This window comes from Neolamprologus multifasciatus, chromosome 8, assembly GCF_963576455.1.
Source record: "Neolamprologus multifasciatus chromosome 8, fNeoMul1.2, whole genome shotgun sequence".
Classification (NCBI taxonomy): Eukaryota; Metazoa; Chordata; class Actinopteri; order Cichliformes; family Cichlidae; genus Neolamprologus; species Neolamprologus multifasciatus.
Window position 1 is genome coordinate 28,908,015 of NC_140446.1, and position 18,233 is coordinate 28,926,247.

Sequence of the window (18,233 nt, forward strand, 5' to 3'; positions counted from 1 at the left end):
CAGTATTCAGAGGCAGCTGGATACAATATGGGAACAGGTGTCTCATTTCTTCTTTGTCCATCTGTCCACCATGAAGGCATTTGCTGAAGAGCTCCATGCTCGTGTGCGTAAGGACCTGTGGGGCTACAGCACCGATGAGGCTCTGCATACCTTGGATCTCCACAGAGTTCGATACAAAGGAATCAGACCGGCAGCTGGCTACCCGAGCCAGCCCGACCACACAGAGAAGACTATCATGTGGAGCCTGGCTAATATCCAGGAGAAGACTGGTGAGAACACCAAAACCACATCATATCTGACTCGCTGAAACGGATCCACTGTTGCTTAAGTACAAACGTTATGCTGAACAGATGAGTGGGTTGGATTAGCTTAGACAGACGTCTTTAACTTCCATAAGTATTTTTGACGACAAAGTATTGCAGTAAATAATCTGAATTACTGGTTTGTGCAGCAGCTGCGTGATGCTGTGATGTCAGCATGAAGCAGAAGCTTTGAGGAGGGTTGAACAGTCTGGATGAACCTCACATATTCATTTAATTAAGTACAAATTTCAAATGAAATCTTCCAGTTTTCTGCCTGTGTTCAAATGTTCATAGCCTATGAAAATAATCAGATATGCATAAATATCTTTCTGTATTCACATTTTTATCATGAACATTTGATCAAATCACATGACTGCATATAATCCACAACCATGGCTTTAGTTTCACACCCTCCAAACTCCAGCTGCAGTTTTTATAACTGAACCAGGACATGGATTCAGGCGACTCTCTAAACCTATTTATCACGATGAGTGTATGTTGGTATTGTGCATTCATGTGCTTCAAATCACCTTTTAGAGGGAAAGTCACACTCATGCAAAAAGCACACAGGTGAGAGTGCTTTTATATACTCTCACCTGTGGGCTTGCATCTGCACAGGGTGCCAAAGGCTGAGCAGGTAATGACCTCCTCAGATGTAGTAAAAACCATCCTGTAAATGTCAGCTGAGAGGCTAACCACGCTATTAACAAAACACTGCCAGGTGTAGTTTTTTATGCAACCCACTGATCTGCTGTCTGTCTCATGGACATTTCCATGTGTGCGTACGGTTGTGTGGGTGTTTACTTGTGCATTTGTGTGTGATTGTAGGCATCGGTCTGACAGAGTCCCTGGCCATGACACCTGCCGCCTCTGTGTCTGGACTTTACTTCTCCAACCCTCAGGCTTCATACTTTGCTGTTGGAAAGATCACCAAGGAGCAGGTATCCATTGATAATGTACCTCACTGTGCATCAGTGTCGAACATGGTTACTATAGTTTCATTTAACAGACTGTTTTTAATCTAATATCTGCAGGTCAGGATTTCTTAAGGTCTTAAACCTGAAAAAGAGAGATGTCCACTTCCTGTGCTGCTTTCTGTTTTGTCCATGTCCTGGTCTCTCTATGAGCTCCTTTTCTACCTGACGTTTTCTGCTCACACTGGCCAAACGTAGTTGATGCTACGGGTCTCTTCCCAAACAAGAGCTAAACGTGTGGCCTCTGTGCACGTCTCATCTGTAGGTGGAGGACTATGCCAGCAGGAAAGAGATGAATGTGGAGGAGGTGGAGAGATGGCTCGCTCCCATCCTGGGTTATGACAATGAAGTGTGAGCTGCAGCAGAGGATCAAGTTTACAGTCCAACCATTCCACTTTGGCTCCCATGAGTTGTTACTGTAACTCTGTCACTCCCTCTCACTGACGTCCCCGAGCATCTTCTTTACCAACCTGTACAAAGACAGGACCTCGAACTTTTCTATTACGATAAACACTACAGCAAAACATGTCATGATAGTTGTTGACAGTTTATCCGTCTGTCAGGTACCGGACACATGCACATAGTGGTGTTTTCTTTAAAAAACAATTTAAAAAGCACACACTGTTGCTGCACATTCAATGGCCGATTTCCAAATGTGCAATTAAAGGTTAATACTTGTTGGAGACCATTTACACATGCCCTCAAACAAAGATCACTTAGAAGAGATCGAATCAAACCAATGATACTCACGAGGCTCGTTAATACCAACTGATTTTACTTCAGCTTTTTATTTGTAAAGAGAAGATTTGTAGATAAACACAGAATGTGTTCAAGTTTTAATTTCACGTTGGTCATTTTATTTCTAAAACTTTAGCAGTATTTTATATGGAAACTGAAATGTGCTGGCGTCATAGATAACACACTAGTAATGACAGCATGTTGTTCACGTTTAAAAAAACTTGTTTTAAAAACAAATTTACATAAAACATTTCAAACTCGTCCACAGCTGTTCTTCGTCTGCACATTTAGGGAAATAAGACGGATTATGTCAGGTTATAAAGCTGTTTCTGTCAAATAATTCTGGTGCTGGTTGCTTTAGTCAGACTATTGTAATGTTTCAGCACAAGGGTTGGTGATCACTGCTGTTTACATGTGATTGTTTTATAAACGTTTTATCAAAGTAAATGTCGTTTATGGATCAGTAACAGATACGTGACAGACTAAAGGAGAAATGTGACAGCCTTGTTGTTGAGAACATTTTCTGACATAAACCATGAAAAAAGGTTTCTGGATATTTTTTCGGTGTCGTTATGACGACAGCCGGTGTTCATCTTAAACCGCTCGGGGTGCAGTCATGTTCAGATGTCCAATCAGGAGATTCGACAGCTGAAAGATTTGCTGGTTAAGTGCTCTTTACAAGTCTTAATGCTGCAGTGTCTGTTTAACGTTGTTATGGCACTTTGATACCTTCTCAGGCCGTTTAATTTTACATAGAAAACTGTGGATTTCTGATCATTACAAATAAACCTGTCTTAAGCTTAAAGTTGGCTCTGTCTTTTTTCTGAGTTTAACTTTCAGATTCACCTTTTTGTCCATCTGTAAAACAGAAGGTGTCTTTGACATGATGCCCACAACACAAACCTGAAAGTTGGGATAAGAAGAAGAGAGGGGAGATGATTGGTCGGGACCAGAATGACTTCATGCTAAGGACTACTACAGATGGTGTCTTTAGCTGGTCCTTGTCAGGGGCTGTAGGAATACTACAGATGCAGTATTTTCTTTGAGAGGAAATACAGAGAAGAACAAAAGGAGTTACACCGTGTCTTTGTCTAGAGAAGGCATGTGATAGGCTGCCAAGAGGGGAACTGAGAAAGTCGGGAGGTGTGGAGAAGTATTTGAGGATGATACAGGGGATGTACAAGGACAGTGAGATGTGTGGTGCAGGTCAGTGTGAAGAAGACATCAGAGATCAGCTCTGAGCTTCTTTCTGGCTGCAATAGTAATGACAGATGAGCTTAGGCAGCAGTGTCCAAGAGCCTGTGTGTGTTTGGGGGGGGGGGTAGAAATGCAGAGTTGAGGCAGTGAACGTAGATCAGTTTTACATACCTGGGCTTAAGCATCCAAACCAATGGACAGTGTAGAAGAGAAGTGAAGAAGAAAGGGCAGGTGGGTTGAAGTGGGTGGAGATGAGTGTCGGGCATGAAATGGAAGGTTTACAGGATGATACTGAGACCTGCTGTGATTGGTGGACCTGGAAGTGGCAGAATTGAAGATGCTACAGTTTTCACTGTGACAAAGACGTCAGGAAAGAAGGAAAAGCTCATATTTCTATTCAGACTCTTTAGTTTGGTCCTGTTTGTGGTTTCTTTTCCTCTGTTCTCTGCTCTGCTACTCGTCTCTTCCCATTAAATGGTAGTAATTCCTCCCCACTCTTCCCATTGTTTTAATCTGATTTTATGGGTTCCTTCTCTTTAGTGTCTTTCCTGTACAGTTTCCCCCTGTATCACCCTCAAGATGACAGTTGTTGTGAACTGTCACCGTATACATACAACTGATATGAATTGTACTGAACTGAATGAGATCAAAAGCCTCCCATGATCCCAAAGTAGAGTTGTTGTTCCCGAGCTGCAGCCTCGGACAGCACAGTGAACAGAGACTGGGTCTCTTCTGTGGCTCCTCACTGAGTCCTCAACACCTTGTTCCTTTGACTTTCACAGGTCTACACAGCATGCAGAGTGATGCATCTGGCACAATAATAATCATTTCATTTAAAATGTGGACAGTGTAAGATGGAAGCAGATAATCTGCTGAGGCAACTCCATAGACGGTGTGGGGTCCAGTGTTTTTAGAGCTTAAACCATACAAAGAAAGCTTCACTTTAAACACTCATTTCACTGTAAAGCAAATCTTTTCGCCCAGTAACAATCCTTTGGAGCACACCTGAACACGCTCGTCTAACTGAAGACCAACTGAAGACCAACTGAACTTTTAATTGCATGAAATAATTTATTTATAGATGACAAATGATAATGATTTTCACTTATGTCTACAAATCTATTCTTTTGTACACTTGGGTCGATGAGTATTTGCACTGTTTGCCATGTGCACCACCACTGCAGAAGAAACTTTAAAAAATCTATTTGTGACTAACATACAGATTTCCAGCTTTAAATCAAGAGGTTTAACTGAAGCATCGTATCAACTTTTTTAGGTATTAAAGCTGGTTTTATAAATAGTCTCACATTTTCAGAAGCTCTAAATAATCGGGTAATTGACTGACAAGCACTTTTTACTTGATTGCTGTTTTTATTTCAGATAAACAGACTCCAAATGTCTTAATTTGCTAGTTTTTCACTGGAACTGTCAATATGAGGTCCAAAAAGATGTTCATGCATATGACAAATGACATGTATAAATTAGGGGGGTGGGGGGTGGAGTGCTTGGTACAATTCAAGACTTATGGCACATTAATTACCCTCATTAATAACTCAGTGGGACCCTGGAAGACAGCACGAGTTATTCCCACTGCTGTTCTGCTTACGCCTCAAGCCCCTAAGCTGACACATCACTGAAAGTGGTTCACGAGTGGAGTGATCCTGAGCCGTAGTGGATGACGTCAAGTTGTATGTTGTATGTTAAGGGTGAGCGAAGCATCGACTCACGGATCCACCCGTCTGCAGCAATGACCTCAGGATGTAATTGACAGGAGAAGTGTGGCCAAATGGCTGCAACGAGAGGGAAGGTGATCAGGACTGAAGGACGCAGAATTGCAGACATAGAGGACGGCTACAAGTACCTGGGTATCCCAGAGGACAACAGGAACATCATGAAGCCACAGCCACATACCTCCAGAAGGAAAGACAAAACCATTCAAGTTTCTTTGTGAAAACAGGGGCTACTCGACTCTATAGTCAACTTAGATGATGCAGAAATACAGGAGGTCAAAACTCTTTTTATTTACAAAATTTGTATTTGTCATATTTGACTTAAGATGGTTAAGAAGTTGACACTAAATAGTCATTGATATAGCCAAGCTGTTTGAACATGCATCCATCTTCTCCAGGTTGTTCGCAGGAACACCAAGGCGTTCCCAGGCCAGCCGAGAGATATAATCTCTCCAGCGTGTCCTGGGTCTGCCCCGGGGATTCCTGCCGGTGGGACATGCCCAGAACACCTCACCCAGGAGGCGCCCAGGATGCATCCTTGTCAGATGCCCGAACCACCTCAGCTGGCTCCTTTCGATGTGGAGGAGCAGCGGCTCTACCCCGGATCTCCGGCGTCCCTGCCCTATCTCTAAGGGAGAGGCCAGCCACCCTCGGAGGAAGCTCATTTCTGTCGTTTTTATCCGCAATCTCGTTCTTTTGGTCACTCCCCACAGCTCGTGACTATAGGTGATGGTAGGAACATAGCTCGGTGAAATTTTCAAGTTTTTCTTATTATATAACAGTTTTGACTGAAGCATCATCCTTTACTGTCACTATAAAATAAACTGAAACATACATGTCATCAACATACACAACCCATGACTGTGACTTTGTTTAGTCCACAGGTGGAGGAACTCCAGGGCTCAAGGGCCGGTGTCCTACAGGTTTTAGTCCTCGATCCAGCAAAGCTGATTTAAATGGCTAAATTATGTCCTCAACATGTCTTGAAGTTCTCCAGAGAGGAACTGAACTAATCATTTTCAGGTCTGCTGACCCAGGTTGTGATCTAAAACCTGCAGGACACTGGCCCTTGAGGCCTGGAGTTCCTCACCCCTGGTTTAGTGGAAATGCTCTCTGCTGCAGGGACCAAAGTGGCCAGCAGAGGGAGTAACCCGACCAACGTACACACTACACACATACACGCTCCTGTGCAGCTCCGCCCCCGACGAGCGTGAGCCATCCAATGAAAGAGCAGTTCATCTATGCGTTGCCTTTCTCTGCTCACACAACACACACACACTCACACACAAGCACAGCCAGCCTCGGCACACAGACGCTGTACGAGCATCACCGTGTGAACACTAACCATGGCTGAAGGAGGAGAAGGCGAGGATGAAATCCAGTTCTTGCGCACTGTAAGTGTCTCTCTGCTGCTTCCGGAGCAAAATCCCGGCGCTGCAGTGAGAGTTCACTGCGTCTTTCTGCTCGGCTCTGTGAGTGTGCGTGCGTGTGTGTGGTGATGTGGGCTGGGAGTTTACCGCATTAAGGGATGACAGCTCCTCCACATTGAAGTCACTGGTCAGGGAGTCCGCATCATGCTGACAGGAGATCAGGGGGTGGAGGAGGCGTGAAAACGCACTAACAGAAAGACAGGACAAGCAGATGAGAGGTGGAGAACGGTGTGTGGTGCTGCTGTCATTGTTCATAAAAAGGAGCTGAGCAGCTTGCAGTCTGCGCGGCGGCGCTGGTGTTGTGTATTGGGTGGATGCGGGGCGCAGTGCGGTGCAGACTGGCAGCATGAAGCCTGCAACATCTGCTGCACTTCATTCCAGCAGGACTGGACGTCCCTCTTTGGAAGGCTCATGCGGTGAAATCAGTCAGTCATCCGGAGGTCTACGTGAGAGGAGGTGTTGCTTTACAAAAAGTTGCACGTGAATGATCGCGTGAGCTCAGAGTATTTTCTTTCTTGATGAAGGGAACAGATGCTCTGATGTACCTGCACAGATCATCTTAATTAATATGCATTCGTGTTGATGTGTAGTTTTAGTCTGCGTGCAGCATTTCTGGCCTGGACTGAGATTATTCCAGCAGATCTGTTTTGCTTGTTTTGGGGATTGTCGCTGACATAACGTTGCCATCATATTGCTGATGACTGCAGTAGTACTAAGATGCAACGAGCTGATACTGGAAAACCCTTGGAACAGGTTGAAGTTTTTGGTAGGAAAATGTGAATAGATGGGCAGTCGCAGCCTGTCCTGTATCCAGGGGAGCTTAATTTTCTAGGCTAAAATTGTTCATATGCTCTGTCAGTCAGATTAATGTGTTATATGAATAGAGTCAGACCCAAGGTTCAAAGCCAAAAGCTTTTAAGTGCAGAATTTACATGTTCTTCCTGTGTGCGTTTCCTCTGGATACTCTGACAATCAAAAGACAACATGTTAGATTGACTCTATTGAAAAACGCCTCCAACCAAGACAGGATTCTTTAGACCAAGTTTATAAAAAGACCAAGCCTCTGCTTGGGGCGGGGGACTTTTGTTGTTCTTCATTTCATCAGTCAGATGTAACAGAATCCCAGAAGAGCGCCACAGACGAGGTGGCACACAAAGCATCAATGTTGGCTGCTGCTCACGGGTGACAAAAGGCTGAATATGAAGGAATCAGAGGTTCATCGTGCTTTAGAATTAGCTGCAAACGGCAGATTGTTACAGGATTACTTCAGTAGTTTAGTCTTTTTAGTCCATGACAGTTTTTGAAGCTCATTTAGGGTATTTTGATGAGCTATTACTGGATGTCACATTTGTGCCATTAAAACTCAGAAAGTAATAACACATGCATTAACGTAGCTGACTGGAATATCATTTCACTCCGCCGCCGTAAAAGGCCGATGGGATATTGTTGTCACCCCGCTGGGTGACATGGACAGTTTGTGAATAACTTGCAGGATTATGAAATTCATGCCGTAGGTGCATCTGCTAAAAGGCTCAGACAAGTTCAAATGTCAAACCCGTCAGGTCACCGAGGTCAACTTTTCTCTAAATCACAGATTTTTACATTTCTACCACACGTGCATCCAGTAGGAGGCTGATGGGGAGGCTTGTGATAGACACTTGTTCATATTTTCTTCTTTATCAGACCAGAGCCAGTGTTTAACATTGCACTAAAATAAGTACTAAGTACTACTCATTGTGATATATCAAATTCATAATGGCAAAATATTGTAGAAAATCTTCTCAACAGTAAAATATTATGTCTGATTGTTATTTTTATTATTGTTTTTCTTTCAAAAACCAACACAAGTGTTTTTATAGAGGCTGATAGTCAGTCAGCAAGATGGCAGCAGCAGAGTCACATGACAAGTCAAACAATCTTTGGTTTTCATGTATTTTTACTTGAAAACTATCAGTTTTGTTCCTAATTTAATTCCTTCAAAATCAACAGGATTAGATTAAAATTAAATAAAGACAAGTCTTTGCATTTATATTGACAATTACAGCTGTCAGCTGTACTAAACTGGCATACGGTCGTCACACTTCAGCATTCAAACGGAAACATTTCAACATGTCACATCTGGTCACGAACCACTCTGTAATGTTTTACATTTTTGTTATTATCATCATTAAAATATAATGTTAAACATTATTAAATAATAATATTGAAGAGTATCATATATTGTAGCTCACATGCGAGGGCTGTGTTTTCTACCACATCCATCTGATATAAGATTTGAATATTAGATTTGAAAATGATTCCTACACAAATATAACATGTTTATAATAAAAATACCAAATTTCTTGTTTAGACGTATCCAGACTGGGTGTTTTATTCGGACCGTCTGTTTAGTCAAGTCTACATTGCGCTGCCAGTGGTTCTAATTTTAAGAAAGTTTATATCTTAACAGGTTCTGTGGAAATTATAGGGAAAGTTGCACATTTTACTTAGAGGTTCTTATCATCATGATTGGAGTGGGTGCTTGTGTTTCAACCACTAAGGTGAAGGTGATCTGTTATAGTGTCCTGTGGGCATTTTCCTCAGAATGCTGCTTTCAGCACCCAGACATGTAGCAGGAAATTAAAAGCAAAAGCAGAGTTGGAGGTGGAGACTCCTGGTTACTACACAGACAAGCTTCCACCAGTCGCCATCTCAGCCTGTGAGCCGTGGCTGCAGCAGGAGGCACTGCTTTCATGCCAAAGCTCGTCATTTAATGTAATTCCTGAACATACTGACTGAAGAGAAATTCACGAGTCCATAATGTGAGCTTTGTTATAATGAGTTCATTTGTTTCATGTGTACTTTTATGTTTTTATTTATGTTTGAAGTAGTACAAAGTGTGCAGCATCAGGCTTATATTAGAGTGCCTGAGGAGGTTTATGGGATAATTAAATATTATCATCAGTAATAACATGTAAAAAATAGTCCCGTGGTTAGATTTATTTGTTTGTTTGTTTATTTGTAGCTCTTAGATAAATGATGTCAAATGTGGCTGCTGTTGTGGTGCAGAATTAAATGTACATTGTTTAGTAGTTTTAGCAGGACTCATGTGATATGATGATGATATGATTGCTTCTATAAACTTTGCACTTCGGCTCAAAGGCGCAGCACACGCCTGCATTCTTTTTATGACTTTATGACTGACTGACTCTCATCTTGGCTGCTTTGATGCTTATTTAAGGATTTTGACATGTTTGCTGTACAATGCTTGCACAAAGACAGCGTTTTGTAATTACTTATTTTAAAGCATTAGCCTAGCCTTATTTCTACGTCACCCCTGGATTTGCTGAAAAATTACTGTTTGCTCCTCTTGATAATGTTTCACCCTACTGCCTCTACGCCTTTACTGTTTCCTGTGACTTGGACACTCAAAACAGCAAAGCAGCTTTCTTTCAGGTACGCATGACTTAATAACGGCTTGTAAATTTACATGCAGGCCTTTTGTTTCCCTCTGCCCCTACGTCTCATCTTCTTCCTCCTGCTCCATTCCTACCTTTCATGTTCCTCTGCACCCCTCCCTCTAATCCTGCAGCACTCCTGCTAAGTGCACTTTATATGCAGATCAATACATGGTTTCTGGTGACTGATGATGTGTCAGCACAAACCAAACAGCATGGCAGCAGCTATGTGTTTGTGTTCATTTAATCCCTGTTACAGCGAAATGTTTGTTTGCAGAGAGTAAATGAAGCCAGAGCACAAAATTCCAAAGGAGTACAGGTCAATTTAAATAAAAATATCCACTGTGTAGATGTAAAAAGAAGCAGCAGTAGGTAAAAGCTAGTATTTTAGGTTGCTCTCTACTCCAGTGTAATGGTTAACACCTAAAAGATCCCTGGTTCAAGACCAAGAGGAGACAGTCTAGCCAAGAGGACACAGTGTTACCAAGAGGAGACAGTCTAACCAAGAGGAGACAGTGTAACCAAGAGGAGACAGCGTTACCAAGAGGAGACAGTCTAGCCAAGAGGACACAGTGTTACCAAGAGGAGACAGTCTAACCAAGAGGAGACAGTGTAACCAAGAGGAGACAGCGTTACCAAGAGGAGACAGTCTAGCCAAGAGGAGACAGTGTTACCAAGAGGAGACAGTGTTACCAAGAGGAGACAGTGTTACCGAGAGGAGACAGTGTTACCGAGAGGAGACAGTCTAGCCAAGAGGAGACAGTGTTACCGAGAGGACACAGTGTTACCGAGAGGAGACAGTGTTACAGAGAGGAGATAGTCTAGCCAAGAGGAGACAGTGTTACCGAGAGGAGACAGTGTTACCAAGAGGAGACAGTCTAGCCAAGAGGAGACAGTGTTACCAAGAGGAGACAGTGTTACCAAGAGGAGACAGTGTTACCGAGAGGAGACAGTGTTACCAAGAGGAGACAGTGTTACCGAGAGGAGACAGTGTTACCGAGAGGAGACAGTCTAGCCAAGAGGAGACAGTGTTACCGAGAGGACACAGTGTTACAGAGAGGAGATAGTCTAGCCAAGAGGAGACAGTGTTACCGAGAGGAGACAGTGTTACCAAGAGGAGACAGTCTAGCCAAGAGGAGACAGTGTTACCAAGAGGAGACAGTCTAGCCAAGAGGAGACAGTGTTACCAAGAGGAGACAGTGTTACCAAGAGGAGACAGTCTAGTCAAGAGGAGACAGTGTTACCAAGAGGAGACAGTGTTACCAAGAGGAGACAGTCTAGCCAAGAGGAGACAGTGTTACCAAGAGGAGACAGTGTTACCAAGAGGAGACAGTGTTACCGAGAGGAGACAGTGTTACCGAGAGGAGACAGTCTAGCCAAGAGGCAACAGTGTTACCAAGAGGAGACAGTGTTACCAAGAGGAGACAGTCTAGCCAAGAGGAGACAGAGTTACCGAGAGGAGACAGTGTTACAGAGAGGAGACAGTCTAGCCAAGAGGAGACAGTGTTACCAAGAGGAGACAGTCTAGCCAAGAGGACACAGTGTTACAGAGAGGAGACCGTCTAGCCAAGAGGAGACAGTGTTACCAAGAGGAGACAGTGTTACCAAGAGGAGACAGTCTAGCCAAGAGGAGACAGTCTAGCCAAGAGGACACAGTGTTACCGAGAGGAGACAGTGTTACCGAGAGGAGACAGTCTAGCCAAGAGGAGACAGTGTTACCAAGAGGAGACAGTGTTACCAAGAGGAGACAGTGTTACCGAGAGGAGACAGTGTTACCGAGAGGAGACAGTGTTACAGAGAGGAGACAGTCTAGCCAAGAGGCGACAGTGTTACCAAGAGGAGACAGTGTTACCAAGAGGAGACAGTCTAGCCAAGAGGAGACAGTGTTACCGAGAGGAGACAGTGTTACAGAGAGGAGACAGTCTAGCCAAGAGGAGACAGTGTTACCAAGAGGAGACAGTCTAGCCAAGAGGACACAGTGTTACAGAGAGGAGACAGTCTAGCCAAGAGGAGACAGTGTTACCAAGAGGAGACAGTCTAGCCAAGAGGACACAGTGTTACAGAGAGGAGACCGTCTAGCCAAGAGGAGACAGTGTTACCAAGAGGAGACAGTGTTACCAAGAGGAGACAGTCTAGCCAAGAGGAGACAGTCTAGCCAAGAGGACACAGTGTTACCGAGAGGAGACAGTGTTACCGAGAGGAGACAGTCTAGCCAAGAGGAGACAGTGTTACCAAGAGGAGACAGTGTTACCAAGAGGAGACAGTCTAGCCAAGAGGACACAGTGTTACCAAGAGGACACAGTGTTACCAAGAGGAGACAGTGTAACCAAGAGGAGACAGTGTTACCAAGAGGAGACAGTGTTACCAAGAGGAGACAGTGTTACAGAGAAGAGACAGTCTAGCCAAGAGGAGACAGTGTTACCAAGAGGAGACAGTGTTACCAAGAGGAGACAGTCTAGCCAAGAGGAGACAGTGTTCCGAGAGGAGACAGTGTTACCGAGAGGAGACAGTGTTACAGAGAGGAGACAGTCTAGCCAAGAGGAGACAGTGTTACCAAGAGGAGACAGTCTAGCCAAGAGGACACAGTGTTACAGAGAGGAGACAGTCTAGCCAAGAGGAGACAGTGTTACCAAGAGGAGACAGTGTTACCAAGAGGAGACAGTCTAGCCAAGAGGAGACAGTCTAGCCAAGAGGACACAGTGTTACCAAGAGGAGACAGTGTTACCAAGAGGAGACAGTCTAGCCAAGAGGAGACAGTGTTACCAAGAGGAGACAGTCTAGCCAAGAGGAGACAGTGTTACCGAGAGGAGACAGTGTTACCGAGAGGAGACAGTGTTACCGAGAGGAGACAGTCTAGCCAAGAGGACACAGTGTTACCAAGAGGAGACAGTGTAACCAAGAGGAAACAGTGTTACCAAGAGGAGACAGTGTTACCAAGAGGAGACAGTGTTACCAAGAGGAGACAGTCTAGCCAAGAGGACACAGTGTTACCAAGAGGAGACAGTGTAACCAAGAGGAGACAGTGTTACCAAGAGGAGACAGTGTTACCAAGAGGAGACAGTGTTACCAATTTCTCTGTGATTGTGTTTTTCACTTTGTCTGTTTGTTTTTTTCTTGATTTTTTTTTAAATGAACTTCTAGTTGACAGTTAATTTGTAGGGGCTGGGAAGAAGGAATGAATTGAGGAGTGTTGTTGAAGGACTCACAATTTTAAGTAAACCTCTGGAGGCAGTCCAGTGATATCAGGTCAGAACTGTTTGTTGATCAGCACATGAGATTAGAGATGGGGAAGCAAACACTGAGAAGATTAAGTTGGAGCATGAAAGTCTGAGGGTTGAAGCAGCATTAGAGGGAGAAAGTAAAAGTGGAACAGTTTATACTGGAACTGATGAACGAGTGGAAATCAGCTACTTGCATTTCAATGAGAAGAAGGTGAAGATGGCTTATGTTGTTGCAGTTGAGACAACGACGACACCTGTTTGGGACTAGCTGGTTCCACTTAACTGGGATTAAGGAGCGACACTGGAAAAGTAAATCAGCTTCTTAAGGATGAATTCACTGTCCCATTACATTTTCTCACTTTAAAGAGTTTATAAAAGCTGCATGAAAGATGCAAATGGCAAGTGACCATTATGTTCCTGCTTTAGGTCAAAGGTCAGCTCTAAGTGTGTTTTTTGTTTGTTTAGTTTTTCCCCACCCTTTTCCGGCTGAGGACCATGGACTCAGACTTGGAAGTGCAGATCCTCTTTCCCACTGCTTCACATTCAGCCGCTCCAACGCGAGTTGCAGATCATGAAGCCAGCAGAACCACATGACCTGCAAAAAGGAGGGATGAGATTCTGAGGTCACCAAAGCAAAAGCCTCCCACCATCTGGCTACGCCTATGTCCAGAATCTGTGACAGAGGGCAGCCCTGATGGACTGTGTTCACTATGGACGAAGTCCAATAACAGAACACACCTTAATTTCAGATCAGCAGGCCGTTCCTCCCAATCACGCCTCTCCAGGTCTTGCTGTCATTGCCTACATGAGCATTAAAGTCTCCCAGTAGGAAAACGGATTCGCTACATGTAGCAACCTTCAGCACCCTCCACCACTGACTCCAAGAAGGTTGGGTATTCTGACCTGTCACTTGGCAAATAATTGCAGATAACAGTCAGGACCTGTTCCCCAAGCTGAAGGCGCAGGGAAACCCCCCCCCCCCCCCCCACTCACTGGCAGAAACTCCAGTGTACTGAGCAGATAAAGGATTGCCCACCCTGCTCACTGCCTCTCACTGAAGGCAATTCCAGATTGGAACAACGTCGATCCTCTCTCCAGGAGACTAGTTTCCGAGCCCAAGCTAGTTCAGGTTCTTTCCCTTTCAGAGAGGTGATATTCCATGTCCCAAAAGCCACCCTCGATAGTCGGAAATCAGTCTGCCAGGGCAGGTTTTTCGGACTGCGCCTGGGCACCGGTCGCACTTTGTGGATGGGGCCGTGGTAACCCAGTCTTGTGCAGGGTACACAGGTCCTTTGCTCTTTTGACAGTTAAAGGGGTCCTTTGAATTGCACTTTGTCTGGTACCTCACCCAGGACTAGGGATGGGTACCGGTGTCCGGTGCCATGATGGCACCGGTTCTGACATAAACGGTAGTAACCAGACCGAAAAGCAGCGCACATTTCGGTGCTTCATTTCGGTGCTTTTTTTTCCTGAGCTGTGACACACTTTGAATTCTAGCCAATCATTTTACGTTTCCGAGGATAGTAGGCGGGCCCCGGTACGTACGTACTTTTAGAGCAGAGCTACAGATTAAAAATGCCCAAGGCGAAGCAGTCAAAAGTCTGGCTGTACTTCACAGCAAAATATGCAAACTCAGCAGCCTGCAACAAGTGCTTTAAGCTGATACTGTGATACTGTCAAAGGAGGTAACACCTCAAATCCGATGAAACACCTGGCGACGCATAGCGGGTTTTTTTAAAGCAGAAAAATGCGCCGTATTTGATAGCTTGCTGCGAGACCTCACACCGAGCGCATCTCCTGCGGGTGTGGTGGTGACGGATGATGATGGCAGCAGCAGCCGTTCTTCTCTGCGTGAGTAGCTTCATGATGTTCGTGTGTAATTTACGTTCAGTAGGCTAACCACGTTATTACATTAATGCATGTAAGGTGAACTAGCAAACATCATCATAGCTACATGCGGCTGTCTTCTTGTTTGATGGCAGATACTCCCTTCACCCTGGCCAAAAAGGCTAAAATGACTAAAGAAAAAGTGGAAAACAGTTAAACATGAGGTTTTTGGACAAAGTTTGTTTTTGTTTAAGCACTGCTTCCAGCCAAGAGTGATGCCATATATGCCCTATAGCTGCAGAAAAGGCTAACATTGTTATCTTTTTACAAAAAAACAGCTGAACATGAGAGGTTTTTGGACCAATTTTGTGTTCTCCATTCTTTAAGCACCGGTTTGAGCACCGTTTAAGCACCGGCACCGTTTCAAAAGTACCAGTTTGGCACCGGTATCGGATAAAACCTAAACGATACCCATCCCTACCCAGGACCAGACAAAGAGCCACGTGTGTGTGTAATACACCTTTTTCCTTGGGGGATCCTACCACATTGCAAAGCAACCCCCCCCCCCCCCCCCCCCCAAATAACATATCCCTGCACCATGTTAAAGTAGAAATTCACAGAAGGGACCTTTGAATCAGTTTGATACAAATAACCAGCCATTTAAGTAACACATATGTTATTTGTAATCGATGCCACACAAGAACATTTATTTTTATTTTTTATTTTTTATACCTTTTATTGTTTATTTTATTTTATTTTAACCTGCTAAATATGGGACAGACTTGACTGGGGAAAAGAAAGAGGGAAAGAAAAACAGCGGTGAAGAGGGACGGTGATAAAGGGCAAAAAACAAAAACCAACAAAATAAGCAGACAAAAACACATCTATCAATCACCTGGATCACCTGTTGAGAAAGGAAAAAGAGAAAACAAGCAGAAGAAAAAAAAGAGCAACATAATAAACAACATCACGATGATCTATGTGAATATAACAGTAAATACTAAATATTAAACATTATTGTGCAGCACGTAAGATCTACAGCGCACAGTGTGCTTTGAGGAGCCAAAAAGGGTGTAGTTTGTGTGTGTGAGCACCCGTGTGTACACCTGTGAGCATGAGCGCGCTTGTTTTTAAAAGAACATTTTCTGACCTGACGAGCATGTCAGTGTTACTCACAAAGGAATGAAGTGAATGAATCTATTGTTCAAACCTCTGTGCGACTCTGTGGATGAATGTACACAGTGATGAGGTCAGGGGGCAGATGTCACAAATGGCGATCTCTAACAAAGTTAACAAAACGTCAGTTCTAGGTGGCTGATGGCTACAACGGATAATGCTAGCATTACACATGCAACAATAGGAAATATGTTAGGATGAAATACATTTAACATTTCCTTTCTGGTTGTATAACAGCATCATGTTGCTTCTTGTTTTGCTCACTAACAGACATGGTGACTAGAGTTCCCTGTGAGAGGAAACAAACGTGTTTGTCATAGCACTTTCTCATCTTCAGCTGTTTGCTTTTATGGACTCAGGTTACTGCTGAAAGTGAATAATATAATTTCACAAGTACCTGTAACCACAGTGGGGGTGAAATTAGCAGAAAGAGGTGCAGCCTACTGTAAGAGGGTTTGAGAGTAAGGAATGGCACAAAGAGTGTAGACTGTTTTCAGGAGCAGTGATGCTGACATTATATGTGTTAGCATAAAACTCAATGTACCCATTATGCCATCTAAGCACCATCCTAAATTCATCAAGGGAGCTTAGTTCCCCATGTAAGGACATGCTGACCGCCCTGTGGAGCAAAACCGTTTTTAAACACACGCTGCTGACCCACTATACACTTTATAACACAGATGGAAGTTAAGAACACAGCTTCTAAAACAAGTAGCATGACACAAGAAGAAGAGTGCAGATCCGTGACTGTCTATGACAGGTACAGTGTCAAATCAGTGCATCACCCTATAAGTGTATGTTTTTTTCCTTTTTCTCCTTAATCTTGAAACTTTCTTTTAATTTTCCAATTGCTGTCACTTCAAGGAGCATGCACATAAAATTCCCAACTAAACACGCTGTTTAATAATTTTATGTGCATGCTCTTTAAAGTGACAGCAATTGGAAACAAAAGTAATGTCATATTAAAAAGTAACCTTCTTCAAGTGTAGGTTTTATGTAACAAGAGCTCAAATAAACCTGTCCTCAGCAGGTCTTAAAATTAAACTCATGATGAGACCCTGTTATCATTTATTTAACAACAATTAGGCCAAAATGTTGACACAGTGTGTGAAACATTAAGTACACCCCTACTGCTTCCATCAGAATTAAAAGAAAGAGAAACATCCAGGTGTTGACAATCAAATGCAATTGATTAATTGATCATCGCCATTTGTGACCATTTCTATAACAGCAGAGGTGACAGCAAAGAAAAGACATCAGCAGTTGTTGATGGGCTTTATGACCCTTCCAATCAAGATAAGATAAGATAAAACTTTATTAATCCCTCGGGTGGGTTCCTCTGGGAAATTCGGTTTCCAAAAGCACAGCACCGACAGAAGTTACAGAGTTACAGAATATTATATATATATATACACACATATATAAATACAGAGACATATATAAATAAAATATACGAAGAGAATAAATAGAATAAATAGGAATAAAAATAAAAATACAAGTGAATTGCACATTTCAAGTATGGAGTCTATTGCACTGCTGATTATTAACAAAAGTATTGCACAAAAGGTAATTGCACAGTGAAGTGAAGAGGCACCACAGCTTAGTTGTTCCCCCCTCCTTTGTCCTCCTGTCTCCCCTCCCTCTCCCCTCCAGAGAGGAGTTAAACAGTTTGATGGCGTGTGGGACAAAGGAGTTTTTAAGTCTGTTGGTTCTTGTCTTTGGGAGAAGCAACCTGTCACTGAACAGACTCCTCTGGTTGTTTATGGCCGTGTGCAGAGGATGCCCAGCATTGTCCATAATGTCCAGCAGTTTCTTTAGTGTCCTTTTCTCTGCCACTGACACCAGAGTGTCCAGCTTCATGCCGACCACAGAGCCAGCCTTCCTGATCAGTTTTTCCAGCCTGGATGAGTCCTTCTTTGCTGTGCTGCTCCCCCAGCACACCACAGCATAGAAAAGTACTCCAGCAACCACCGACTGGTAAAACATCCTCAGGAGCTTCCTGCAGATGTTAAAAGACCTCAGCCTCCTGAGGAAGTACAATCGGCTTTGGGCTTTTTTGTACAGGTGCTCTGTGTTGCATGACCAGTCCAGTTTATTGTCCACCCACAGCCCGAGGTACTTGTACTTGTTGACCACCTCCACCTCCTCCCCCTCTATCTGAACCGGCAGTGGACCTGCTCTGGACCTCCCGAAGTCCACAA

General features: G+C 43.7%; 2 protein-coding genes across 7 annotated transcripts in view; both read left to right on the plus strand.

Moving 5' to 3' along the window:
• Positions 1-2,819, plus strand: part of mtr (5-methyltetrahydrofolate-homocysteine methyltransferase) — a 30,109-nt gene extending 27,290 nt beyond the window's left edge. The window contains exons 31-33 of the mRNA XM_085170375.1: positions 77-269; positions 1,131-1,243; positions 1,542-2,819. Of these exons, the coding sequence (XP_085026501.1) occupies positions 77-269; positions 1,131-1,243; positions 1,542-1,631 (396 nt within the window). The 3' untranslated portion in view covers positions 1,632-2,819. The remainder of the gene's footprint in view (positions 1-76; positions 270-1,130; positions 1,244-1,541) is intronic.
• A 3,371-nt stretch (positions 2,820-6,190) lies between these two features.
• ryr2a (ryanodine receptor 2a (cardiac)) overlaps positions 6,191-18,233 on the plus strand; it is a 292,365-nt gene continuing 280,322 nt past the window's right edge. For 3 of the 6 annotated variants that reach the window (XM_085170363.1, XM_085170361.1, XM_085170365.1), the window contains exon 1: positions 6,191-6,335. In XM_085170363.1, the coding sequence (XP_085026489.1) occupies positions 6,288-6,335 (48 nt within the window). In that variant the 5' untranslated portion in view covers positions 6,191-6,287. The remainder of the gene's footprint in view (positions 6,336-18,233) is intronic. The other 3 variants (XM_085170360.1, XM_085170364.1, XM_085170362.1) reach the window with 1 other exon arrangement.